Source organism: Anolis carolinensis, chromosome 2, assembly GCF_035594765.1.
Source record: "Anolis carolinensis isolate JA03-04 chromosome 2, rAnoCar3.1.pri, whole genome shotgun sequence".
NCBI classification, from domain to species: Eukaryota; Metazoa; Chordata; class Lepidosauria; order Squamata; family Dactyloidae; genus Anolis; species Anolis carolinensis.
Genome location: NC_085842.1, coordinates 80,367,095 through 80,391,300, shown reverse-complemented (window position 1 = coordinate 80,391,300; position 24,206 = coordinate 80,367,095). Strand labels below are relative to the sequence as shown.

The window sequence follows — 24,206 nt, the reverse complement described above, 5'->3', positions numbered from 1 at the left end:
TTAATATAGCAACTCAGCACTGGGGCAGAGAATATATCAGGATTTCTCTGCCATTGGAAGAAGCTCCAACTACTTCGTCTCCAAGCTAGCTTTGTGTGTAGATAGGGAAAGATCTGTTCTTTCTAATATAGCAGCTCAGGGCTAGGGTAGAGAGGATCTCAGGATCTCTTCGCCTTTGGAAGAAGTTAACCCAGCAACTAAGGGGAAAAGCAAGAAAGGAACGTCTGCAAAGTTTTATAAGTTGACTATTTGTATTTGTAACCTCAACAATTTGTGCCAAGTCTGCCAAGGAGTTTGAGATAATAAAATCTTGTTTGATTGTTCAACTTGAAGTGGCGTTGGTTACCAGGATTCCTGAGCTTCAAAGTAAGGCCCCCGCAGTTCACCCGGGCAAAGAAAGAAGCACATCTTAAAACTCTAAAAGGTGCCTGGGTGTGACGGCATAAGCCCAAATATAGGTTCAAAAATATTTATTAAAGTAAAAGAAATACATTCTTGATAGGAAGGTTCTTGGAGCTAAGTAACTTTCTGGATATCATATCTAAGGAAGGTAAAAGGTAAAAATATCCATGCAGTTACATTTTACCTGGAGAATGACAAAATGCATCCTCACTGGAGGAGACAAAGGGAGAAGAAGAAAGAAATGGAGGCTGACTACATAGCCAATAAAGCCTAGGGCAATCAAAATACCTTTAGAGAGGAAGTCACTGCATCCCTCAAGAGATTACATTGCTACATCTTCAAATAGGGGAGGAGATAGCTGTCAAATAGGAAGAGAAGAAACATAAGCCCCTTCATGTGCGGTCTTCACACTATGGTATTTTGTATCCACATGCTTGAGCAATGGGCTGATTTTCTCTGTTTGGGAATATCTTAGACAACCTTGATTGTCTTCAGAGACTTCTATTGGTGTTGGCTTACTGATTCCAAAGTCTATTAGCATCATGTGTAGCCATTTCAACTGCTTGCATGCTTCCACTGCTGACACATACTCTGTTTCCGTTGATGATGATGCAACTACTTTTTGTTTCTGTGTTGTCCAGTCTGTCAGTCTATCTCCGTAGAAAAATAGATAACCGCTGGTGGCCCAATCAGCATATACATATCCTTTCAATATGAGATCACTAGTAGCTTGCAATCGCAATTTGAGGTTCAGTGTGCCTTTCAGGTACCTTGCAACTCTTTTAATTGACTAGTCTTCCTGCATAGTATTCCAACTGCTGCTGAAATGTCTGGTCTTGTAATACAGCTAATGTACAGTAGTTTTCCAATAGTCTCTCTATACAAGTTATTGTCTGTCAATGGTTCACTTTCTGAAGTGTTTTTCCAGTAATTTACTTCCATTGGTGTACATACTAGATTCGCATCTGAGAGTCCAAGATGTTTCAATAAGTCCAGTAACTTTTGTCTCTGATTTAGGAGAAAACTTCCATCTTCTTCTCTTACAATTTGTGTCCCTAAGTAATGAGTTATGCTTGGGTTATGAATGGGTTGGACCATCTTGTTCCCTGCTTGATGCAGTAATTCCACTTTGAGGGGGGGGGGCACATGCACCTCTGCTCAAGAGAATCAGTCGGTACCTAGACTATATCTACCAGATGGCTGCCCAGCACCTGTCTGAAGATGTTCAGCAAATGAGAGGTCACTCACCCATTTGGTTCTTAATTTCTTTCTCTTCTTGGACTGTTAAGGTGAAGATATTTCTCCTAATGTTGAACTAGAATGTACATTTCTGCAGTTTTAACTCATTTCATGTTATTCACCTGCACTGTAGAGCAGCAGAAAATGAGTATGTGTACTCTGTTTTGTGTGACAGTTGTTCAGGAGTCTGTAGACTGCTGTCATGTTTCCTTTTTATCTCAACAATAATAATAATAATAATAATAATAATAATAATAATAATAATAATACTTTATGTATAACCTGCTTCCATCTCCCGAGGGGATTCGGAGCAGTTCACATGGGTTCAAGCCAACAGATAAAACAATACGACGACAGCATGTATAATTAAAACAATAACAGTAAAATAACATTCATAAAATAAATAGTGAGCATCAGGACTAAATTAGGCTATTAAGAAATTACAGGGAAGGCAGGCATGCAAAAACACAAGATTCAGGAATAGGGTAAAGTGCTTAGGGTTAGGGCAGTAAATAGTTAAGACTGGATGGTGATGAAAACGGACCTACTGTTCGAAAGCATGTTGAAACATCCAAGTCTTCAAATTTTTGCGGAATGTGGCCAGGGTAGGTGCTAATCTAATCTCCCTAGGGAGAGTGTTCTAGAGCCGGAGGCCACCACCAAGAAGGCCCTCTCCTTCGTCCCCATCAGTCGTGTTTGCGACAGAGGCGGGAACAAGAGAAGGGCCTCCTCAGTGGATCTAAGAACTCTCAACCACTCCTCTCCAGTTTCTACTTTTCCAGGATAAAGATGCCCATCTTTAGTCCTCATAAGACTTCTTCATGCTTTTGACAACATATTTGTTTTCCTTTTAAGCCAACTATAACAGTTTACTTTTGTAAGTCATCTTGAATCTAGGTTCTGGAGAAGAGAAAGACAAGATGAAATGAATTTGGCCAGCCATCTGTTCACAGTTCCAACCAGCATCAACATAACTTAGGGTGTAGCTCCAACAATGTGCCTAGAAGGTCAAAAAAACAAGGTTCTTATGAACCCTTGAGGACAGAATTTCAACACATACAGAGTCAGAAAGCAAATTCTGGTATCCTCCACCTCCTGGTGTTTAACTGCTCTGCATCATTTTTTGCATTTTGCTTTATTGTCAGCAGCTGTGGATTTCGCTTGAAAGTTTGGCAGGAGAAAATTCTCGAATAAAATAAACTTAGATAATGCTCTATGCCCAAAATATCAGAGTTACAATATCCATAGATAACTATGATATAATGGAACAACAGAAAAGGGATAAAAATGCAGTATTATTTCCAGCAGTGGGAGTATAAAAATAAAAGGCTGCCTCTGGTAGGGTGTCTCAAATTATAGCAGGGGCGTCAGCTCACAAAAACAGTCTCACTAGGAGCAACCAAAACCCCAGCAGTCTCTTTTGGAAATATGAAGTTTCAGCTCCCAAGTTAGGAATTTTCCATTTGATTCTGTGCTTGTGTGGTACACAAAATAAATGATTCCACCCAGTTTTTGAGGTGTTTGTGTGGGGAGATACAAAACGTATGTCTCTGAAGAATTGAAAAAACTATTGCAACTTCTTGACATAAAAGTTGCAGAGGCAAACAGAAAGTTAAAGTATAAAAAGCCCACCCACATTTGTGAATTCTTACCCTGAAGGATGAAGGTGAAGGATTGTGTGGCTCTCTGAATACTATGAGAATCTTTAACTTCCTCAAAAGCAGAAACGTTATGATTATTCATTATCAGCATAAATTTAGAGTTTGGCCTAAATTTGGGAGAACTTAGAAAAGGGATCCCAAAACAGCAATAAAATTTCAATTATCTAATCCATTTTAAAATGGCAATTCTAGTTTGAATGGACGTACAATCGGGTTAGGAACAAACTAAAGTCAATGGTTTAAGAGAGCATATTCATAACCTACAAGTGCATATGGGGATAAAATAATCACTAAGTTCTTGTCCTTTTTGTTTTCTAGTCTGAAGTTTTGTATTCTCATTCTCTTCTAATTGGGTCATCATGGTAGTAATCCTGATGGAGAGGAGAGTGATTCTGTGAAGGATCTTATTCTTTGGATGTGTTTATAAGAATACCCCTGTTCATTTGAGGATTCTTCCTCAGAAGGGAAATTGGATAGTATTGAAATAATACTTTTTAGCCAAGAATATACCTTTTTAATATTATAGACCAATTCATATCTCTTGACTTTAAAACTTAACGTTCATTGCAGTACTGAATCTCAATTTTAGCACTTCAAAAACTCTGCCAGGCTGCAGCCTCCATCTGGGTGAAAGGAAATGTTATGTTATGTCTGGTTGCTTTTTGGACAACCTGTTGGGAATCTGGTTAGTCTAAAAAAACACCCTCTTTTGGGGTGATTCCTCAAAAATACAGCAGAGTGGCAGAACCACGTTTCATAAGCAGCAGAAACTTACATGTGGTGAGCTTGGAGAGGCTTTTGTTCCTCAGGATGGCAAAGGATTGCAAAGTCTCCTTGAAAGTTCAAAAACACAACCAATTTTTTTAGACAGCCAGGGTTCTTGTTGTTTTAATAAGGTGAACCATCTTAAACCTGCATATTTCAATGTTTTAAAGCCTTTTGAATAAAAAGTTGTGAAAAATTATACAGTTTGGGTAAAATTTTGGGGGATTCTGGGAACTTGGGGTGGTCCGTGAAGGGTTCTCTGGACCCCCAGCATCAGCTGCCGCCACTTCTGAGCACCACTGATTCTTCTCCCTTCAGAATGATGCTGGAGGACAACGGGTGCTAGTCAACAAATGGAGTACCTTCAACAAAGCCCGGTTGGTGTGCTCTGTCCCAGGACCAGATGGAATTGACACGTACTTTGATGAACTTGGTAAGAAGAATCTATTTTCTTCACCTTTGTACAAGATCAAATCTCCAGGATTTAGGTATTGACGTCAGTTAAATGTCAGTGACTAAATATTGGGATCTACTTTAATACCATGTGAGAAAGGAAGCCCAATGCGTTACATGGGAGCTTTTGATTCTTCAGCAGTGCTGAAACTAAGCAAGTGTGGATTTGATTATTACCTTAATTTGTACTCCACTGTGGGGCTCCATGTAAGACTAGGGGTGCATCTACACTGTCAAATTAGGTGATGGAGATATTACTCTTTAATAAATAGGGAAATGCATATATGAAGCTTCAGTCCCCTTTTTGAAGACCCTCAAAGTTCCTCATAGTGCCCATCAAAATGTTGAAATGCTTCTCTGGGCAGCAGCTTGTCCTTCTCACTAAACCATCTAAACATGAAAAAGCATATCAGATTTAAGGCACTAAAATCAATATAGATGAAGTATCCTTTATCCAAAATGCTTTTTTTTTAAAGTTTGGAATACTTGAATTTGCCTATACTGTACTTACATATGAGATATCTTGGGGATTAGAGCCAAGTCTAAACAGGAAATTTATAAACATCTTATACCATACACTGGTTAATTTTAATAATTTTCTGCATGAAACAAAGTTTGTGTATTTTGAACCATCACATTCAGCCAATTGTGGATAATTGTGGATTATGGAAGATTTTGGATTTCTGAATTCCAGATAAGGGATACCCAACCTGTAATGACTTTGGTCATTTTGAGGTCACATTTCCATACAATATTCAGCCAGTGTGCATTCACATGACCCTATACAGGGACAGAAACTGGACCCCACTGCAGTTGCCCACCATTGTAACTGTAACACAATTCTTGAAAGGCTAGTCTGATCTAATATCTTCTGTGTAGTAGTTGTTGTTGTTGTTATGTTATTATTAGTATTTTATTTTATTCAATTATACCCCACATTTCTACCAATAATAGGACTCAATGTGACTAATCACTGAGTGTTGGAAGCAATGAGTACTAAAATAAAACACACAAATGCCTTGTAGATCATGCAGTTTGGGATTGTTTGGGATTCATGACATCAGTGAAAAGGTCTGCCCCCTTCCCACCTTTCTATTAGTCTTACATGTGGTAGAAAAACCTTTAATTCAATGTGTAGCATGTCCTTAAACATATGTAGCATTCTCAATCATTCATTTTTAGGCAGAAGATGAAGAGACATAACTGAATAGGATTTTATGTTTTTGAAATGTGCATGTTACCAGAACATTGGTCAGGATCCATTAAATAATATGTACCAAACATTTCTTAAACAGAGGATGTCTTTCTTTTGAGAACTAAAGATGGGAAAAGCCCCGAGATCTATGCACTGTTTAGCACCATCAGGTGAGAGTTTTGCTTATGGATGTTTGGTTTAGTCTACTATGGTTTTATTTTTCATTGTAATTTTTATAAGAGAAAGTTTCTGTTTGCTGACCGCAGGATTATGGCTGTGGCCAGCAAAGACATTGCAATGAGGGGAGAATGGAGAGATTGGATACAGGAAAAAATGTGACATTCTCCCTTCCCTCTCTGGTGTGTTCTTTTTATCTAGTGGGTAAGGGGGCTCATAGTGTTTCTTGACATTGTCCCCTCTTTCGTCATAGACTAGGAATAGGGAATCTCAATTTGACCCTTTGGTCTTCTGCAGATGGCCACATTCCTTCTTCATGATACAAACACTCAGCTTTTGTATAGTTTTTTCTGACTCTAAAGGACTGAAATGCCACTTCTGAGGCTTCACGATTGGAAGGCAGTAAGAACTTTATTCTAAAATGTGCTTTTAGTTGGTTGAGAGCTTTTCTATATCTCAACTCAGTCATTAATCAATTTTCAAATTTCGGTTAAGAAATTAAAATCTCCCACCCACTAAAACTTGGATGGTAAGCTATGGAGGAACTAGATAACACCCTCAAGTGTGAAGAAATACTATTAAATACCAAAGCCAAATCATCCACGCCATCTTACTTCCAGTTTCTACATATGGATGTGAAAACTGTGCAGTGAACAAAACTGACTGGAACAGAATCAATTTATTTTAAAACTTATGCTGAAAGGGAGTTCTGCTGATGCCATTGACTGCCAAAAAGATAAATAAATGGGACTAAGAGTAAGTTTCAGTAGAAGCCAAAATGACAAAAGTGACCCTCTGCCTCTTTTATTGTGTAACAGTTCAGTTACATGGGGAGAGACTTTCGGAAGCCCTAAAAATAACTGCTGCTCTTAGATTGAATTTATGACACCAACAACAACCATTTAAAGACTAAAATACAACCATCAATAAGCATGGGAAGACCTGTTTCTCCTTTTGCCTGTGGGTTCTAATATGTGCTTTTTAGCACTCATCTGATTCTTTCTGGACAACTGACTACTGGATTTCTATTTGAGTGCCTCTATCTTGGCTGAGGATTTAAGATAGTTTATTTATTTGTTATATATTGTTGATTTTGTATAGGCACCTAATTGTGCCAGTGTTGTAAGCCGCCCTGAGTCCCTTCGGGTGAGAAGGGCAGGATATAAATAGTGGAAATAAATATATATATAAATAAATAAATAAACTCCAGCCCTGTATCACAAGATTTCAGGATGGTCAAGGGAATGTTTTTCTCAAATAGGTTTAAATTATGACAAATGACCTTTTCATTGCAGCAATGTCTTCCAAGGCTTTGCTATCTGTGTATATCGCATGGCAGACATCTGGGAGGTTTTTAATGGACCATTTGCACATAAAGATGGTCCAGACCATCAATGGTCAGCTTACGAAGGCAAAGTGCCTTACCCAAGACCAGGAGTGGTGAGTAACTCAAAGCTGTATTTCTAAAAATATTTGCAAAGAGAAAATCTATTATGGATACTCTCATGATACATTCACTGCAGGACATGGATAAACTGGTTTGTCTCTGTATCTACCATTTTAATTCAAAGTCAAGGACTCTTTTTGAAAATTCATTATGCTCATCCCTTCAACTCCTAGTACTGTGTCTTGCCCCATCAAAAACAAACATCAAACAACCAGCGCTCAAAATGTTAAACTGGGACCTAAGTACAGATAACATTAATATTATTATTAGCGAACATGTTGTGGTTTCTAAAAAATTAAATAGCAAGAGTTAATGTGGAAAAAAATTAAGGTTAAGTCTTCCTGCTCAAGCTGTACTTTCCTCTAAAATTGATCACTACACAAGAATGGAGCAAGTTTCCCCAAGGTGATGGCTGGGGGAAAAAATGCTTAAATATCCCCCATTCCACTTCCTGAAGTTCTGTCATTATCCTTTGTATTAATTTATCATCTTGTTTTATTTTTTTGGAGTACAATATGATTTCTAATCATTTCATCAACTCCACACATAGTACTCTTCCAGACTGGTTTAAAGAAGCATGAGTTCTCATAGTATGGTTCTTTGGATTTTGTCAGTTGTTGACACCTCTGTGTCTGTTCATTTTAGTCTTTTAAGTGGTTGTTTATAAGGATCTTTCTGGATTTGTACTAGGATTCATCCAAAAGTGTTTTATTAAAAAATAACAACAACAATGAGGGCATGGTCTGTTGAAATGGTCCTGTGGTTTAAATTTTCTCCTCTTTGATTTTATGGTCCTTCCCCATTCCCCCAAACTGAGCATTATAGTACGAAACTGCACTTTCACTGATACATCACAACTCCTAAAGACATGTTTAAGAAAAGCAAGGAAGGAAGAGACAATAATATATTGTTCCAATATGTCTTGGAATTAAAGACAAATCCATTCAGGGGTGCAAATAATGTATAGCTGGTGCTGGGAATTGCCAGAAAATAGTCTTGGACACAAAAACATTGTTTGGATGTTTTAAAAAGAACAATAGAGAAGTATAAAAATACTGCAAACCTCCTGATATAGGAGCCTATCATTGCTTACAAGACCCTCTGAAGTTTGAAAATATTACTTTTTTATTATAACTCCCAGAATCCCTAGGACACTTAGTCAAGTTGAGGGAAGTTCTTGGAGTTATGGTAAAAAGTAACTTTTCCAAACTTTTCTAAACACCTTTAATCATTGATAGAAGCAGTATTACCTTGGTTTTAAAACCGTAAGGATGCCCAGCCTAGATTAAAATGCAAATTCATCTCCAAGTTAAGATGTTCTTTGACAGCAATATGTCATACATCCACATGCCTCCTCAAGCTGTTCTCTAATACTGATAAATCACTTGGTGGTTCGTAATTAGCACAATTTGAACTGAAAAGCCAATTCAAAACAAGTGAGCTGACTTTCAATACCCTGCAGGAAGAACACATCCTGCACATTTACAAGGATCAAGTGCATCATTGTTGTGTTTTAAATTAAAATGCGCAAACCAGCTATTTCTCTCGGTTGAGCATGGTCAGGGCTCATGCCAAGCTGAAAAGCTGGAAATGATTACGTTTAAAAAGACTCAACATTTTGGTCAGGAAGCAGACACTCCTGATGTCTAGCCGTAAACATTTGCATGGTTGTAGATGACCAAAATATACCTCAGAAGAACATCCTAAATGATTAAAGCATAGTTTGTGCAGACTCTAGACCAGGCATAAGCAAACTCTTTTTCTTTGGGGCTGCATTGCGGGCCCGGATGGAAGGGCTGGGCCAGGAGAGACAGGATGGCTATGCACACACTGCTCACTGCATCCTTATGCCAGAAGAAAGCGAGACACATGGCAACTGCCACAATCTTCCTCCCGATCCTCCTCTCCCGATCCTCGGGCTATACTCTTGCCATGATGCTGGGAGGAGAGTGAGACAGGTGGTGGCTGAGATTGCTCCAAAAGGCTCTCAGCTGCCATGTGCCTTCCTCAAGCCATCTTCCCAGCATAAGGACGGGGCCACTTTCACTGTCCTTATGCCGGGAGGAGGGTGAAACATGCAGTGGCTGAGAGTGCTCCAGAGGGCTCTCAGTTGCTTTGTGCCTTTTTCGCCTATCTTTTTGGCATAAGGACGTGACAGGCTGCCATGTCCTTATGCTAAGAAGACAGGAAAAATGAGGAGGGCCTGAGATGAGCGCCCAGAGGGCCGCATCAGGCCCTGGGGTCTTAGTTTGCCCACGCCTGCTCTAGACTATAGAACAAATTCCAAGATGAACCAATGGCTTGAACCTCAGCAGCAGAGCACACATTTTCCTAGGAAAATGCTCCCAGATGAGATCCCTAATAACCTTGGGTAAACCTGAAAGCTTGGGTCATCCGTGTCAAATTATAGACAAAAGGCAAGGATAGACCAAAGTATTGCTCTCTAGACATTGTTGAACTGCAGTTCCCATCATTTCTTAGCTTTATCTAAACTGGCTAGGACTGATGGGGTTTCCAGTTCAATAACACTTTGTGGGCTACGTAATCTCCACCTTTTGCTGTAGAGGGTATTTTAATAGTTGTAGCAGTTATCTGATTTAGTGTAAGACAACTATCTTTATCATAAAATGTAGCATCATTACCTGCTAGAGATTTCAGACACTTGCATGAGTATTATTCATTCAGAATAGGTAGTTCTCGTGCGATTTAATGTGAATCAGATATATCCTCTACTGAGACTTCAATAAGGGTATATCACACCTTTGCCTTCTGATAAATAGATATGATAATAGAGATATGCAGTTAGTAGAAGTGTAATAAATATAACATATAATGGAAGTTCAAATATATGGTATATTAGTTGTAATTTCTGATTAAGAAAAGGGAAGTCATATTATCCCTCCCTGTAGTGTCTAGCATTGTTTTTAGTGTACTGTTTTTGTACTGTGTAATGGACAGTTTATTATGCGGTTTACTTTATGTTGTTATATTTTTGTGATTATATGTGTATATGTGTATCTCTATTGAGATATCTACCATTTGACTAAACCATATATTATATTTCTTGGTGTTCCTGGTGATGGTTGAAGGTGGATCTGAATAAAATAGATGTTTAGTGTGATCTCTCAAAGCCGGTCCCATGTTCTTAAAAACTCTGGTTTGTAAGGCATTTGATGTTGGATGTTTCTATGATGACTTGGTGCCAAATAGATAAAGAGCATACCCAGGGCCACCATTGTTGCTGAAATGCTGCTGTATCCTTTTTCCTCCCTGCCAGTGTCCCAGCAAAACAACCAACCAGCCAAGCCGGCAGTACTCCTCCACCAAGGACTACCCAGATGAGGTGCTGCACTTTGCTCGTGCCCACCCACTGATGAGCAGATCTGTGTATCCACTCCACCGACGGCCTGTACTGGTGAAAACCAACTTACAGCACCACCTGCGACAGATTGTGGTGGACCGCGTGGAAGCTGAGGATGGGCAGTACGATGTGATGTTCATTGGCACGGGTCAGTATGGACCACAAGGCGCGTTAGGCCTTGGCACTCCCATGTGGACTGGATCCACAAGTCCATGATATTCTCCTTCTTAATCCTATCTGTGGTTGTTGTTGTGGGGAAAAAAACACTGTACATGTTTAGAAACATGAAAAAATGATCATGTATGGGAGGAAAGAACTGAATACTGGCACAGCACAGAAAAATTACTTTGCAAACTGCAACATTGGGGTTCCTGGCCCTTCTTTCCCAGTGTACAGACAAAGGGAAGAAATCTCAGACTGATAGAAATGCCTTCAAAAGTGTGTCTTTATGTATTTTATTTATTGTATATGGTGTCTTTATTTGAATGGCATATTCTGAGCAACTGTTGCATAAAATTTCATGCTGTTTTTTCTGCCAACAACTTTGTAACATCCCATAAGTCTACCCTATGTAGTGTCACAGGTCTCTTATTCTCAGACTCTGAAACCTGAAATCTCAGTGACCAAACTAGTCCTAACATGGCAACTGATTACCCATAACCATCTAGTTTCCATATTAGTTTAGGGATTCTGGAAGTTAGAATCTAAATGCCCCCCCCCCCCCCCCAGCCAGCCTCTGAGTAGTAATCATGTTTTTGGTCATAGTAAATCTGTCATAGGTGAGGTGAAATCCTAATGACATCAGCAAAATCTTCCCTCACTGAGCTGGCTCTAAAGCTTTCAAGTTGCTTTCTGATTTTAGTTCCTCTTCACTAAATTGCCCACTCCTGCTCACAGTGTTGCTCGCTGGGATTCACTGAATATGACTGTGTTTGGGGTCTTCTGCTTAACATTTCTTGCTATGGCTTGGTTTGAGCCTATCTTAATAATGTTGTTGTTTCTGGTGAGATGCAGTCTGTTCCAAGGTGAGATGAAATATCGGTTTGATTAGGTCCAAGAGATAGAAAAGTATTTTATAGGCCAAGGTTAGGGAGGGAGGAAGACATCCTTCTTCATTTTACCCTGGTAAATTTGTTAAATTTATTGGGATCAGAATGAAGATCACAATGAAGTTATAGATCCCGACATGAGTTCTTCATTTTTTGTTCTAGAATGCACTTTCATGAAACAATTTTGACCAAACCCAATACCTAGATTTATGTTAACATCCCAAGTGTATTTGTGCACATTCAGTAGCAATTTGACACATTCAGAATATTTTTAAAAGAAATTTTCCTTTGTTTTGGTTTTTTTTTTTCTTCTTCTCCATTTTGCACGTAACTTAGTGTGGACTATGTGCAGGATGAAACTTTTTCTTTTTCTTTTTTTTTGCAAATCATGAAGAGTAGTTCCATAACACAAAATAATTTAGAAATCAGGCTCCATCATAAACTTCAGTGGACACTCAAGACAGATAAACTTCAGTGGACACTCATGGGGATTTGGTTAATCAGTTAAAGTTCATGAACCCCTCCCCTCCCCCCCCCCCTTTGCTACAGCCCTGAATGTGGAATTCAGTGCACACAACTTAACTGTAGATTGATGATAGCATCATGAACATCAACTTGAGCAGCACCAGGTAGAATTCCTAAAAGTTTATAAACTGAAGAATTTCTAGGGGAGAAAGAGTAAAATGTGTATGTATGCTCACACATACAGTCTTTGGTGTAAATCGGGAGGCACAAGGATAACTCTTATTATCAAAGAGCATACCATAGCTTTCAGCATGCTGGGAGTGTACATGTTTCTTTATAGAATAGAGGTGGTAAAAGAAAAATAGGTTTTTACCATCATCCTGGTGATATGTGGCAGCACATATTTTTCTTGTTTCAGCATGTTCTCTTCATCCTGTCTTCCAGATTCTGGCTCAATACTTAAAGTCATATCTCTTCAGAGAGGGAACTTTGCAGCAGCTGAAGAAGTCATTTTAGAGGAGCTTCAAGTTTTTAAGGTGATGTAAAAAGTCAGCAGTTATGCAAAGTTATGTGTTTCAATCACACAAATCAACAAAAGAACAGTTATGTCTTATGGGTCACTAGGAACAGACCACATATTGGTCTACAACTGGTTTATGACACTCCTTTCCCTTGCCCACATACTTTATTCTTGCATATTCTTCCAATGTAGGTGCATTTTTGTGGACTAATGCAGTGTTGCTCAAAGTGGTGGTCCAAGGGGTGGTGCTAGTCTGTAAGTTATTGTTGATAAGCTATGGCAAGTTTTCAGGAAAGAAAGAAAGAAAGAAAGAAAGAAAGAAAGAAAGAAAGAAAGAAAGAAAGAAAGAGAGGAGGGGAGGAAGAGTAGGGAGGTAGTAAATGGGCACAAATATAGTGCCAGCCCCTGCCACATTGGGAAACATCTCCTGCCTCACGTCAGCTAGCTTAAGAAGCACTAGACTAATTGATACACACCTCCAAATTTCTGTTTGTGTCATAGAAGTATATTTCTAACAGCCCAGGTAATATAAAGATTTGTCATTTTATCTCATACCATAGATATATGATTTTAGTTTTTCTACATTCTTAGCTGGAGACCTAGATAATGAACCCTCCACATGCAAGCTGCACACTGCATGCCTCCATGATCATATACTGTATAGGGAAAATGGACCCCAATATATTTGCATGTATCAAGTTCTGTTTTAGATAAGTTGGTGAGTGAGATGTGTAAAAGTCAAAAAGTAAAGTTCTATTTTATAATTAAGCATTAAGTGGATTTATATTGCTTATGAATGTGATAGGATTGTGAGATCTTAACGGATGATGAAAGCAGCCTGTTCTGTGTCAGACATCTGATCTGTTTAGCTCAAAAATGAGAATTATGTGAGCCGCCAGGTGTTGTAAGTGGACTTCTTTCTTCGTCTGCATAACTAGTGCTGCAGGATACTGTGAGATGCAGCCACCACTGTGCATTATTCCCACTAGGATCTAGCTGAGTGCTTTCTCAGGGAGAGCTTTTCAACACGGGGGGGGGGGGGGGAGTGATTTTTCGAGTGTCCAAAAACACTTGAAAATCCTCCTGAAGCCTCTTTCTTATTTTCTTCCAATCTGACTACTCCTGTCCTTTTCTAACCCATTTCCTGCTCCCAGTCCAATCCAGGAAGTCAGTCCACTGAGGTGGACCATATTTACGAGCTGTGTTCCATTAGTCAACAAATAATAAAAACAACCTTTTATGCTATGTATTAAGAAGAGATAAACATATTTCTTTGTGTGGCACCTTTTTGTGAAACACCATCCCTTCAATAGGTGTGTGCGTGCGTGTGTGTACATATGTGTACAAAGATGCACACATCTTTGTCTCTGTGTAAAAATAGTTGGGAGCTTAACAACCCTATATGGATGTATGAAAATACAGGACAGAAATGTGTTGCTTTGGGAAAAGGATAAAGGTCATTTTATGTTATATTTAAGCTGAGGGATCATTTCTTTGTCTCCCTTCAGGCACCAGTCCCTATTACTGAGATGGAAATCTCTGTCAAACGAGTGAGTAACAAATAGCTTCTTTACATGACAAATGTTGTGGTAGGGAAAGCATTATGCAAGTGAGCTTGGCCGTAAATTTGGTAGGCTATGGTGGGAATGTATGAAAGAAGGCTCTGACCAATGATGAAGGAGGGAGTCAGAGCTATTTGTCTGATTACAGTCACAAATCTTCGCAGGCAAAACTTCTTTGAAACTCAGAAATAGACACATGTTTACTAAGAAGGGCCATTGGTATAATACATGTAACAAACTTGCCAATGTGACATCATGGTTTGAGTGTTGGACAATGACTCTGGGATACTAGAATTCAAATCCCTGCTTAACTGTTGAAATCCACTGGGTTTGGATCAATCATACTCTCAGAGAAAGGCAATGCCAAACCTCCTCTGAATGCATCTTGCCAAGAAAACACTAGGATAAAGTCAACGTCGACTTGAGGATGTGTAAGAACAACAGACTTGCAAATTATATTGATAATGTTCCAACAATGTCCCAATATAATAAATAGTACACATGCATACAATAAAGTTAGTTATTAAAACATTCAGATCTAATTGTACGCAATGTTACTCCATAAAGAATACTACATAATCTATGATACTTCAAATGTGATTCCTCTCATTGAATAGATACTTTATGACCTTCTAAAATCTATTCAAAATAAGATTATTTTTGTCATCAATTTAGATTTGTTTCTTTCATAGATTGATGGAAATAATTCAGCAAAATGTGCAAGAGGGCTGCTGGAGTCTTATGACCAAATTGCAAAATGTTATGATTTTGTCTCTGTTGTTATGTTAGACATCAGCATGATACACTTAGATGTATTTTAACCCAGTTGGACCAATAATAGCATCTGAATCACTCTTCCCTCAGCACTGATATTCCAAGCACAACTGAAGCCTCTACCAGCCACATTAATGTTAATGCCTGCATGTATATTTAAAACATGGAGGTCCAAGCACAGATTTTCTACCTTGTGCTCTTTGGCCTCCTGTCTATGTGTGCCTGCAGAATTAACATATGTGACGTGTGTTGATACCATGTGGTGATAAGCATGAAGTTTAGTAGGGAGAACATTTCTAGAGAATGGTTCTCCATTTCTGGATTTGTAATTAATTAACAGGAGACATCACTGCTAGATGTCTTTGAATATGAGGAAGTAGAGTTCAGGTTGGAATTTATTTAAATGCCATAACCATCCGAAGGGGCAATGAAGTGAAACACTGAGCCATTATCAAATATAGTTCCAGGAGTTCGTTGTTTGAGTACAGTCTAATCAAGCGGAAATCCATTCATGTTTGTCTAACTCAATCCATCTTACTTGCTCTTCTTCACTGCCAAATGTATTATTGTAGTTCAAATACAGATGGAATTCCTTTACTTCCGGAGTATTTGCTTAGACCTGTACAAGTGCCCTTGACTTTAATCTTTCTCTAATCTTTAGTTCTCATGATAACTAACAGAACTGGCAGGAGGCTTTCTGCACTTTCTTTGTTCTACACTTTCTCAATTATGATCAATCATGTAAAAAGCTGTATTTCCATTTCAAGTAGCACACACTACACTTTATTATCTGAAACATCCTTTTCATTTTATTTACTAAAATTATACCCCACCCTTTATAAGGTCTCTGGGTAACATACAATAAAATCATTTTAAGCATTTTAAAATTTAAATAAAAAATTAAACATTCTAACCATTTACAACTGAATGATGTACAAGTTGATTTATTTTAAAATGTAAAAACTAGAGAGAGGGAAGGAGAGGAGGGAAGGAGTGGGGATTAACATGGAATCATTAGGCCCCCAAAGATTGCATAGAAATCTAAGTTTTAACTTGGCACTGGAACAACAATGTACTGGTCCCACTTATTATTTACTGGGCCAGCAGTAAATTTGAAATATGTTGAGATTTGTCAAAACAGTTGCTATTATAAAGAACTTCAGTGTTCTCACCACTGAACCTCAGTGTGACCCAAGTTTTTGTTGAGGACTGTTGAGGAGTTTCTGCTGGAAACTAAAGAGTACACAACATTACTGTAATCCAAAGGAGTGGTTCTGCCCGTTGAACTTCTCCAGTCAATATAACTGTGACATGATTTCCCTCTCCTCCTTCCTAACCTTCTCCTGACTTGCACTTCCAAACCTTGTTCTAGGTAACCAGATGAAGCCAGTTTTGAGGAGGCATGATGGAGGGCTGCTGAGGGCATGGCAGGGAAGAGAATTCTGTTGCATTGATAATCAAATTCAAGCACAGTGTTGATTTTCTGGAAGCCTCTGTCTAATGCCCCTCCTACATTGCCATATGGAGCCCACACCGGGTTAAACCACTGAGCTGCTGAAATTGCTGACCAAAAGGTCGGCGGTTCAAATCTGGGGAGCAGGGTGAGCTCTCACTGTTAGCCCCAGCTTCTGCCAACCTAGCAGTTTGAAAACATGCAAATGTGAATATATCAATAAGTACTGCTTTGGCAGGAAGGTAACGACACTCCATGCAGTCATGCTGGCCACATGACCTTGGAGGTGTCTACGGACAACGCTGGCTCTTTGTCTTAGAAAGGGGGATGAGCATCAATCCCCAGAGTCGGATGCGACTAGACTGAATGTCAGGGGAAAACCTTTACCTTTACATTGCCATATAAAATCCAGATTATCTGTTTTGAATAGGTTATATGGCACTGTAGACTCATATAATGCAGTTCAATGCAGATAATATGGATTATCTGCTTTGATAATCTAGAATATATGACAGTGTAGAAGGCTCCCTTCCTTGTGTAAAGCTACTAAAATGTTTTTTTTCTCTAAATGGTGAGGGCTCAGGTGCTCCTAACTAGACTTGCTCTCTACTCTTGTTTTCACAGCAAATGCTTTACGTGGGCTCTCGGGTGGGAGTGGCCCAAGTGAAACTGCATCACTGCGAGACATATGGATCAGCCTGTGCAGAGTGTTGCTTGGCGCGGGACCCCTACTGTGCCTGGGATGGCCTCACTTGCACCAGGTACCAGGCATCAGGCAAGCGTCGCTTCCGCCGACAGGACATCCGGAATGGGAACCCCATGCACCAGTGCTTAGATCAAAACTTGACAGGTAAGATGAAACATGAACCTAACCAAGGCTTGGTTAGATTTTGGGAGTCCTGTGGAACTTGCCAGTGTGCAAGTCTAGGAATTGTGGTCCAGGAAAAGTAAAATTTCCGGCCTCTGGTGTGACAGACATGGGCTGTGGAGGAGAAGGGAGAAGTTACAAATGTCTTTGGAGGAATCTTTCATATATCATACTCAAGACCTTTGAAAACATTGAGAGGAGGGGGAAACTTATGACTTTTTGGTCAGGTACACTTGACTGAAACTTCGGTTGCATTGTTAGAGATGTGTCACACTGGAGCTTCCATCTACATGAAAGAGCATTATTAAGGCATCCTCAAGGGGTATTGCTTTGGACAGCATCCATTTTGTGGTCCAAACATGAAGAGAGGGCAGTGTACTCATTCCTGGAATAAAGGGATACAGAGAAGAGGCCTCCTCATCTACTAGCCTCCTGAATAACCAGGGTTAGAAGTTTACTTTTTTTTAATGCAGTCACTTTTTGTGGGGATGTTAAACAAATCTCTCTGTGGCAAAGAACCATCAAATAAATCCCTGTCTGAACAAAGATTTAAATCAGGCACTGTTCAGCAACAATCCTTGACTAGAATTCTTCATAGGAAAATTGATGGCTTTTGTTGAGCTGTTAGTCTCATATGGGCACTTTCGTATTTCCACAGTGGATGACTTTGACAGTGCAGAGGAGAAGGTGGTGTATGGGACCGAGCACAACAGTACCTTCTTGGAGTGCATCCCCAAGTCACCCCAGGCTGCAGTGCAATGGTTTGTACACAGGTCTCCGGAGGAGCTAAGAGATGAGGTGAGGGAGGCTCTTTTCTCCACATTTTCACTTCTTTTGCTTTATCGATCAAGATTTTTTTTAAAAAACTTATCTCTTCAAATGAATACAGATAGTCCTCATGACAAGTTGGTTCTTTAGCTTGCTGTCTTTTTAATTTATTTTATTTATTTAAAACATTTATATTCCGCCCTTCTCACCCCGAAGGGGACTCAGGGCAGAGCACAACATATCTATGGCAAACATTCAGTGCCGGAACATAAAATAAGCTATAAATACATAAACATTAAAAGTTATCTTCTCTCAAAATCAGTTGTTTAAAACCATCTCAGGTCAGCCATACCGAATCCGGTCAGCAGAGTGAAATTTCTTATTGTCTTTTTGTCCTTATCAAGGTACCTGTGCCTAGCTGTTTAACAGCTGTGGATTCTACAACTTAAATAATTATTGCTACAATGAGAAGAATATTACTTGCCAACCTTTAACATGTTAGGTGCTCATTAAATGTATAGAAGGCCTGTCTGCAAAAAAAGTGCCAATGTATTGATTGTATGTTTTGCCTTCAAACTTATTCTATTCCTGATTCTCTACATCTGTTACTTGTCCAGTGATATTTGGAGACTAATTATTAAGAAATATAGAAGCTGGAATTAAAAAAATTCTGAACCCTGTCATGTGGACATTTGAATGAAATGACATGCAATTAGCTAAGTTGCTTAGCAGCGTAATTTCCACATCTTTTAATTTTTGGTTTGGTTGCATAGAATGAAAGTATTTTCCCCAGATTTCATTTTTCCATCATCAAAACAAGACTAGCTTCTTGAGATAGGCATATACCAAACTGCTTGAGTCTTTTAGTTTGTAGGGGACTGTATTACATCACCAAAATCAGGAATTTTGAAATACTAAAAAATACACAATTGGTAAAATCCAGTGATGGTTGGTACAAAAATATTTTAAATAATACACCATTAAGAGCTATTTTGTATGTTGTATAGGACAGGATGATAGACTGGGTGTACCACTTTTGACAGTACCACTTCAGAGTGCATAGATTTCTGGATGCACATCCATGTTAAAAAGAAGAAACAGAACTCTTTGTGGAGGTAAAGGAACCCAATTGAGATTGAGTCAAACCTTCCCCTCTGATCTGTACTAAGTGCAAGTAAATGTTTTTAACATGGGAGGAACATTCAAGAACAAGCTCCTCACCCACGATAGTGACAAGTGGTATAGTGAATGTTGTAATCATGACCTTATAAGAAAAATGTTTGGCAGCAGAAGGATAGGCTACACTGGTTACATATTGTGGAGAACCAGACAGACTAAATTGTGTGAATTGATAAAAGTGACTCCCCATTTCCAGATCCTGCTGGATTCCTTAGCTTCTTCCACTTTGTATTTTCTTTTGTTAACAACCTCATATACTCCATGCACACTGTCCCCATTAGCTTCTTTCTTCTCTTGCCCCTTTTTATTTGATTTCTTAGCCTTGCTTGCTCTGATGAAATTCTTGTATTGAACTGAAAATAGAGAAGCCCTTGCTCCTACTGTGTGAGGTCTCACCCTTCTTTTCCCATAGTTGGAGGGACAGGGTAATTCCCAGGAAGCTTGGCTGAGAAAGAAGTGTTAATACAGTGTAAGGTTTGGAGGAATTCCCTAGAGTGAAAGGGGTATAGGAGCGGGCCTGACCAGTAAACACAGCTGGTAGATTCCTGTCAGTTGCTAGTGAGGACAGCAATGGTGTCATAGAGGGATTGGAGTGGTGTCAAGCCTTTCCATTGCCCCGTTCCCGCTCCCTGCCCGAGCCCTTCATAGTTTTTTGAAAAGACCACACAGAGCAATGGAATTTGCTTGTTCAGTATATAAAGCTAATAAATACAAGTCACTCATCAACAAGAAAAAAGAAAGAATTAATCCTGGAGATTCTTGTGTATCTTCACCCTTCCCCACCCCACATCTTATATATTAAGTGCAGAAGCTTTCCTTTTTGGAAGTGAAGTTTGTGTCAGACAGACATCTTGACTAGAGTAGATTTTTCCAGGTAAAAAAATATTAATAGAGGAACAAAAGTTTTTTTCAAGATAGAGCCTGTCAGAGCTATTCCTTTGTGCAAAGTTAAACAAAACAAAAAAGAAAGGCTTTTTGGGTGGCCCTTTTCAGGTGAAGCAGCTAGTTCAGGCAAATACTGCTTTCCTTGAAAGAGTCTTTCTGGGCAGTGGAACATACTGAATTGGGAAGCAAGTAGTAGCTGACTATCAAGAGAGGGGATGTCTAGATCCCTTTCTCCTGATAGTGATGATGGGGAGTTTTGAATAAAAGTAATTGGTTTCTTGTCAGAAAATGTTGGGCCTCCAGCAATGACTTTTTTTGTCTAGCTCAGGGAAGCAGGGGGGCATTGAAAAGATACGAAGATACATTATCCTGAAATCACTGGAAGCAAGAAATGACATTGTGCAGATTCCAGGGACTTTATTTTTCAGGACTTAGCTCATTCCCTAGAAGTTCTTCTTGCTTTATTGTTTCCTTTGTAATGTCTCCAATGAACGTATATTCCATTTTTTTTAAAAAAAGCTTGTATCTGAAAACCATGAAATGAAAAACAAAAATTATGCAAATAAAACAACTTTGCATTATTTCTTCTGTCATCTATAGCTTTGGAGAAGACAGAGAGATAGGCAAGGATACCTTCATGACCTCTGGAAATTCTGCATCCTGGCATGGGAATGTTGCAGCGTGTGGATAGCAACCCTTACAGTTGCTAAAAACCACTTGTAAGGGGCAGGCATAACATGCCTACCACTGCTGTACATTCTCAGACAGATACACACCTGTGCTATCTCTGAATATTTGGCAAGCACTATTTACATATGTTCAAGCCTGTCTTCCCTCCTATTCACAATGGGTGAATCATGACATTACTATCATGCTTTTTTCCACCTAATACCACAAAGGATACCTCTGTGCCAATATTTACAGCTGTGTTGCATTATCATCATTGTGCCATCAATGTACATGGCACTTTACATGAACAGTTTACAATTGTTAATTTGACAGTTCCCAGCTCTCATTCTTATAGTCTAAGAACACAAGACATACAAGGAAAAGGTGATGGCAATGGTAAGGGATTAATGTGCTGCCTGACAAATTGCAATCTGTTCCCTCACTGTGTTGTGTGTGAGTGAGTAAAGCCTTGAAAAAGTCCTGGAGCATTATTAACAATCTGATATCATTGATCTTCCTAATTTATTTTCCTATAACCTCTCTTCTTCTAGGTGAAAACAGATGACCGGATCATCAAGACGGAACAAGGATTGCTGTTCCGGAAGCTCTTCCGTCAAGATGCTGGCACGTATTACTGCAGGGCCCAGGAGCATGGCTTCACTCATACTATCACCAAAATCGTGTTAGAAGTGATTGAGAGTGAGCAACTGGAACAGGTTTTCCAGCGGGAGCAAGACGAGGAGGTGCCGCGCCCACCGTGCCGGGGTCTGGATCCCCGCCAGCTCCATGGGCAGAAGATGTGGTTCAAGGACATCATGCACCTCATTGGCTATGCCAACCTGCAGAGAGTGGAGGAGTACTGCGAGAGGGTGTGGTGTGGGGATCGCCAACTGCGGCACAAAAGCCGCCCCCTTAAGAGCAAAAACATGTTGGATGGTGTCAAAAAGGGGCGAGGCAAGCAGCACACAGAGAGAAACCGGGTACCAAGGCAAGCGGTTGCCACATAAAAGGAGGACATAGCAGACACTTGGCCAGAGGAGAACATGAAAGGAGGGGGGTCATTTTGGACCAATCTTCCTCTTTCTGAATAAAAACCAACCTCTCTAGGAACTGTCCTAGTGATGGGGTTTGTTCTGGTGAAAAGGGACCATTTGCTGATTGACTGAGCCTGAGATTTCTTCTTGCTAGAAGTATCCCCCTTACTTCTGCCACTAAGCATTGGAGGCAAGGACTCAAAAGATACCAAACCATAACATTCCAACCCTGTTTTGATACTTTGGTGGGTGGCAGGCTTGCAGCCATGCAGATTGAGATTGGAACAAAGACATGATCATTCAAACATCCGGCCTCTATCTGAAACAAGGATGGGCAGTGGCTTTTGGTCTCACCAACCTATGTTTGAATCTGCCTATGCCAGTATTTATTTCCTGGTGGATAAAACCAATTGTATTGACAGGCCATCATATATTTACAGATGTTGCCCATCAGCTACTTTTCATTTAACTATGCCAGCCATCCTCTTTATGTTCCGATCATCCCAAATCAGAAATGTTGGCTATGGGCCTGGAGAACGGGAATAGATTTTGGTCTTGTAACATTTGGAGTAGCCTTGTTGTTGATACTCCTGCTTTCTCAATAGAGTTGTATATATCAGAGATGCCCCATAAAAGTATGATGTATAGTATGACTGAAGCACCTGATGTAAAAAAAAGGAGCACTGTGTCCCTGATTGAAATGCAAAGGGAGCCTACCAGCAGCAGGAATGGAAGAACCACTCACAATTTGCAACAAACATTTCATGGGAATTGTGGGAAGGTGCTGCCGCAAACTGGTGGGCACATCTAAGCAGTGCTCTTGTGGAGGGGACAAGTGACAGCAATGTCAACCTTGGATGCAGCAAGTGTGTGCAGCATGTATTTTCATCTTTGAAGTGAATACACCTAATCCAAGAGCACTTCTGCTATACTACATGTAGTTAGAAGGTGAATGGATTTGAACAGTGGTCCATGGATTCAGCTGTCTTTGGTGCTGGCCAGACTAATATGACTGGTAGATTCCAAGGAACTGGATTGTCCCAAGTTTATAGTGATCAGCAGGCGGAAAGCAATCAAAACTCTTAAAGCATTTGGACATGTAAGGCTTGAAGTGGCCAGCTGTGTTTGTAAAATGACTGTAAAGCGTGTAAGGTGATTGTAAAACCTACCACCAGAATGGTTATTTGAATAATGATCCTCTCTCCTGCTTTCTCTTTCAGTTGAACAGCAGTCAGATATTAACATAAACATTGCCTGACAGACAGTGTACCCGTCAGTTGCAAATTGGAATGAGGATGGCGTTTTCAGAGGGACGTCAAGTGAACGGCAAGAATGGAGCTAACCTCTCTTCTCCCTTCACCCCTTTCTATCGCAAAGCACTCCTCCCAATATGGGAAACGAGAAGAAACCTCCACTTGTACATCATTTCACGATATCATTAGATAGAAATGAATAGAAATGGATTATAATAATTTACACTTGGCAGCAGGGTAATATAGTTTCAGTCCTCAGCCATATGTATATGAATTTCCTATGCTTTGCATGTAATAGACTTAACAATATGCCGCATTCTTCCAGCCTGCATCTTTCAAGCATTCCTTGCACCATTTCTGTGACCCGATGTCAGAACCCCAGAAGGGTGTTTACCTTATGTAAGCTCTGTCTTTCATTCTTGATTCTCTGGGGCTGCGTCGATCCCTAAGAAGAAATTGATTTAAACACAAGGAGCTGAATGAAAGCCTTCAGTTTATTCAACAATAAATCAAACCCTTATGCAGCACGTAGAGGCCTGGGGGTAACCTTTTCCTTTCTTGTTTTGAAGGATTTGGTGTTGATCCGCACTGTGAGTGGTCTTATAGCAAGCTGTGCCTTAGACTGAGGTTTTTGTTTGTTGGTTTACCCAAAACCTCATTCAAGAATGTTTCCTACAAACATCTACTAAAATGCAACAAAGTGTCTTCAAGGCTAACACGTTTTATTTGACATATGTGTTCATGGAGAGAAACCCACTTCATTAGATGCATCAGAAGAAGTGGATTCCAGTACACAGAAGTGTCTGCCAAACAAAAATGTTAAGTTTTTAAGGTCCCACTGCACTCTATGCTGTTAATTTTGTTGAGACAGCTTCCCTCACCTTACACAATATTAATGATTTGTATGTGTTCATAGGGTCACTATGATTTTGTAAAACGAGTAGGAAATGTGGATGTGGACATACTTATTCTAAAATAAGATGTCCTATAGGCCAGTGTTTCTGTCTGATTTTATCTTTAATGTGTA

The 24,206-nt window shown here is 39.6% G+C and overlaps 1 protein-coding gene across 1 annotated transcript in view; it reads left to right on the top strand.

Annotated features, from left to right (window-relative positions):
- The window catches only part of sema3g (semaphorin 3G), a 90,951-nt gene extending 67,245 nt beyond the window's left edge, over nt 1–23,706 (top strand). The window contains exons 8-16 of the mRNA XM_008120484.3: nt 4,386–4,500; nt 5,816–5,885; nt 7,188–7,332; nt 10,617–10,848; nt 12,659–12,750; nt 14,243–14,284; nt 17,148–17,373; nt 18,050–18,189; nt 21,444–23,706. Of these exons, the coding sequence (XP_008118691.1) occupies nt 4,386–4,500; nt 5,816–5,885; nt 7,188–7,332; nt 10,617–10,848; nt 12,659–12,750; nt 14,243–14,284; nt 17,148–17,373; nt 18,050–18,189; nt 21,444–21,899 (1,518 nt within the window). The 3' untranslated portion in view covers nt 21,900–23,706. The remainder of the gene's footprint in view (nt 1–4,385; nt 4,501–5,815; nt 5,886–7,187; nt 7,333–10,616; nt 10,849–12,658; nt 12,751–14,242; nt 14,285–17,147; nt 17,374–18,049; nt 18,190–21,443) is intronic.
- Nucleotides 23,707–24,206: the final 500 nt, after the last annotated feature.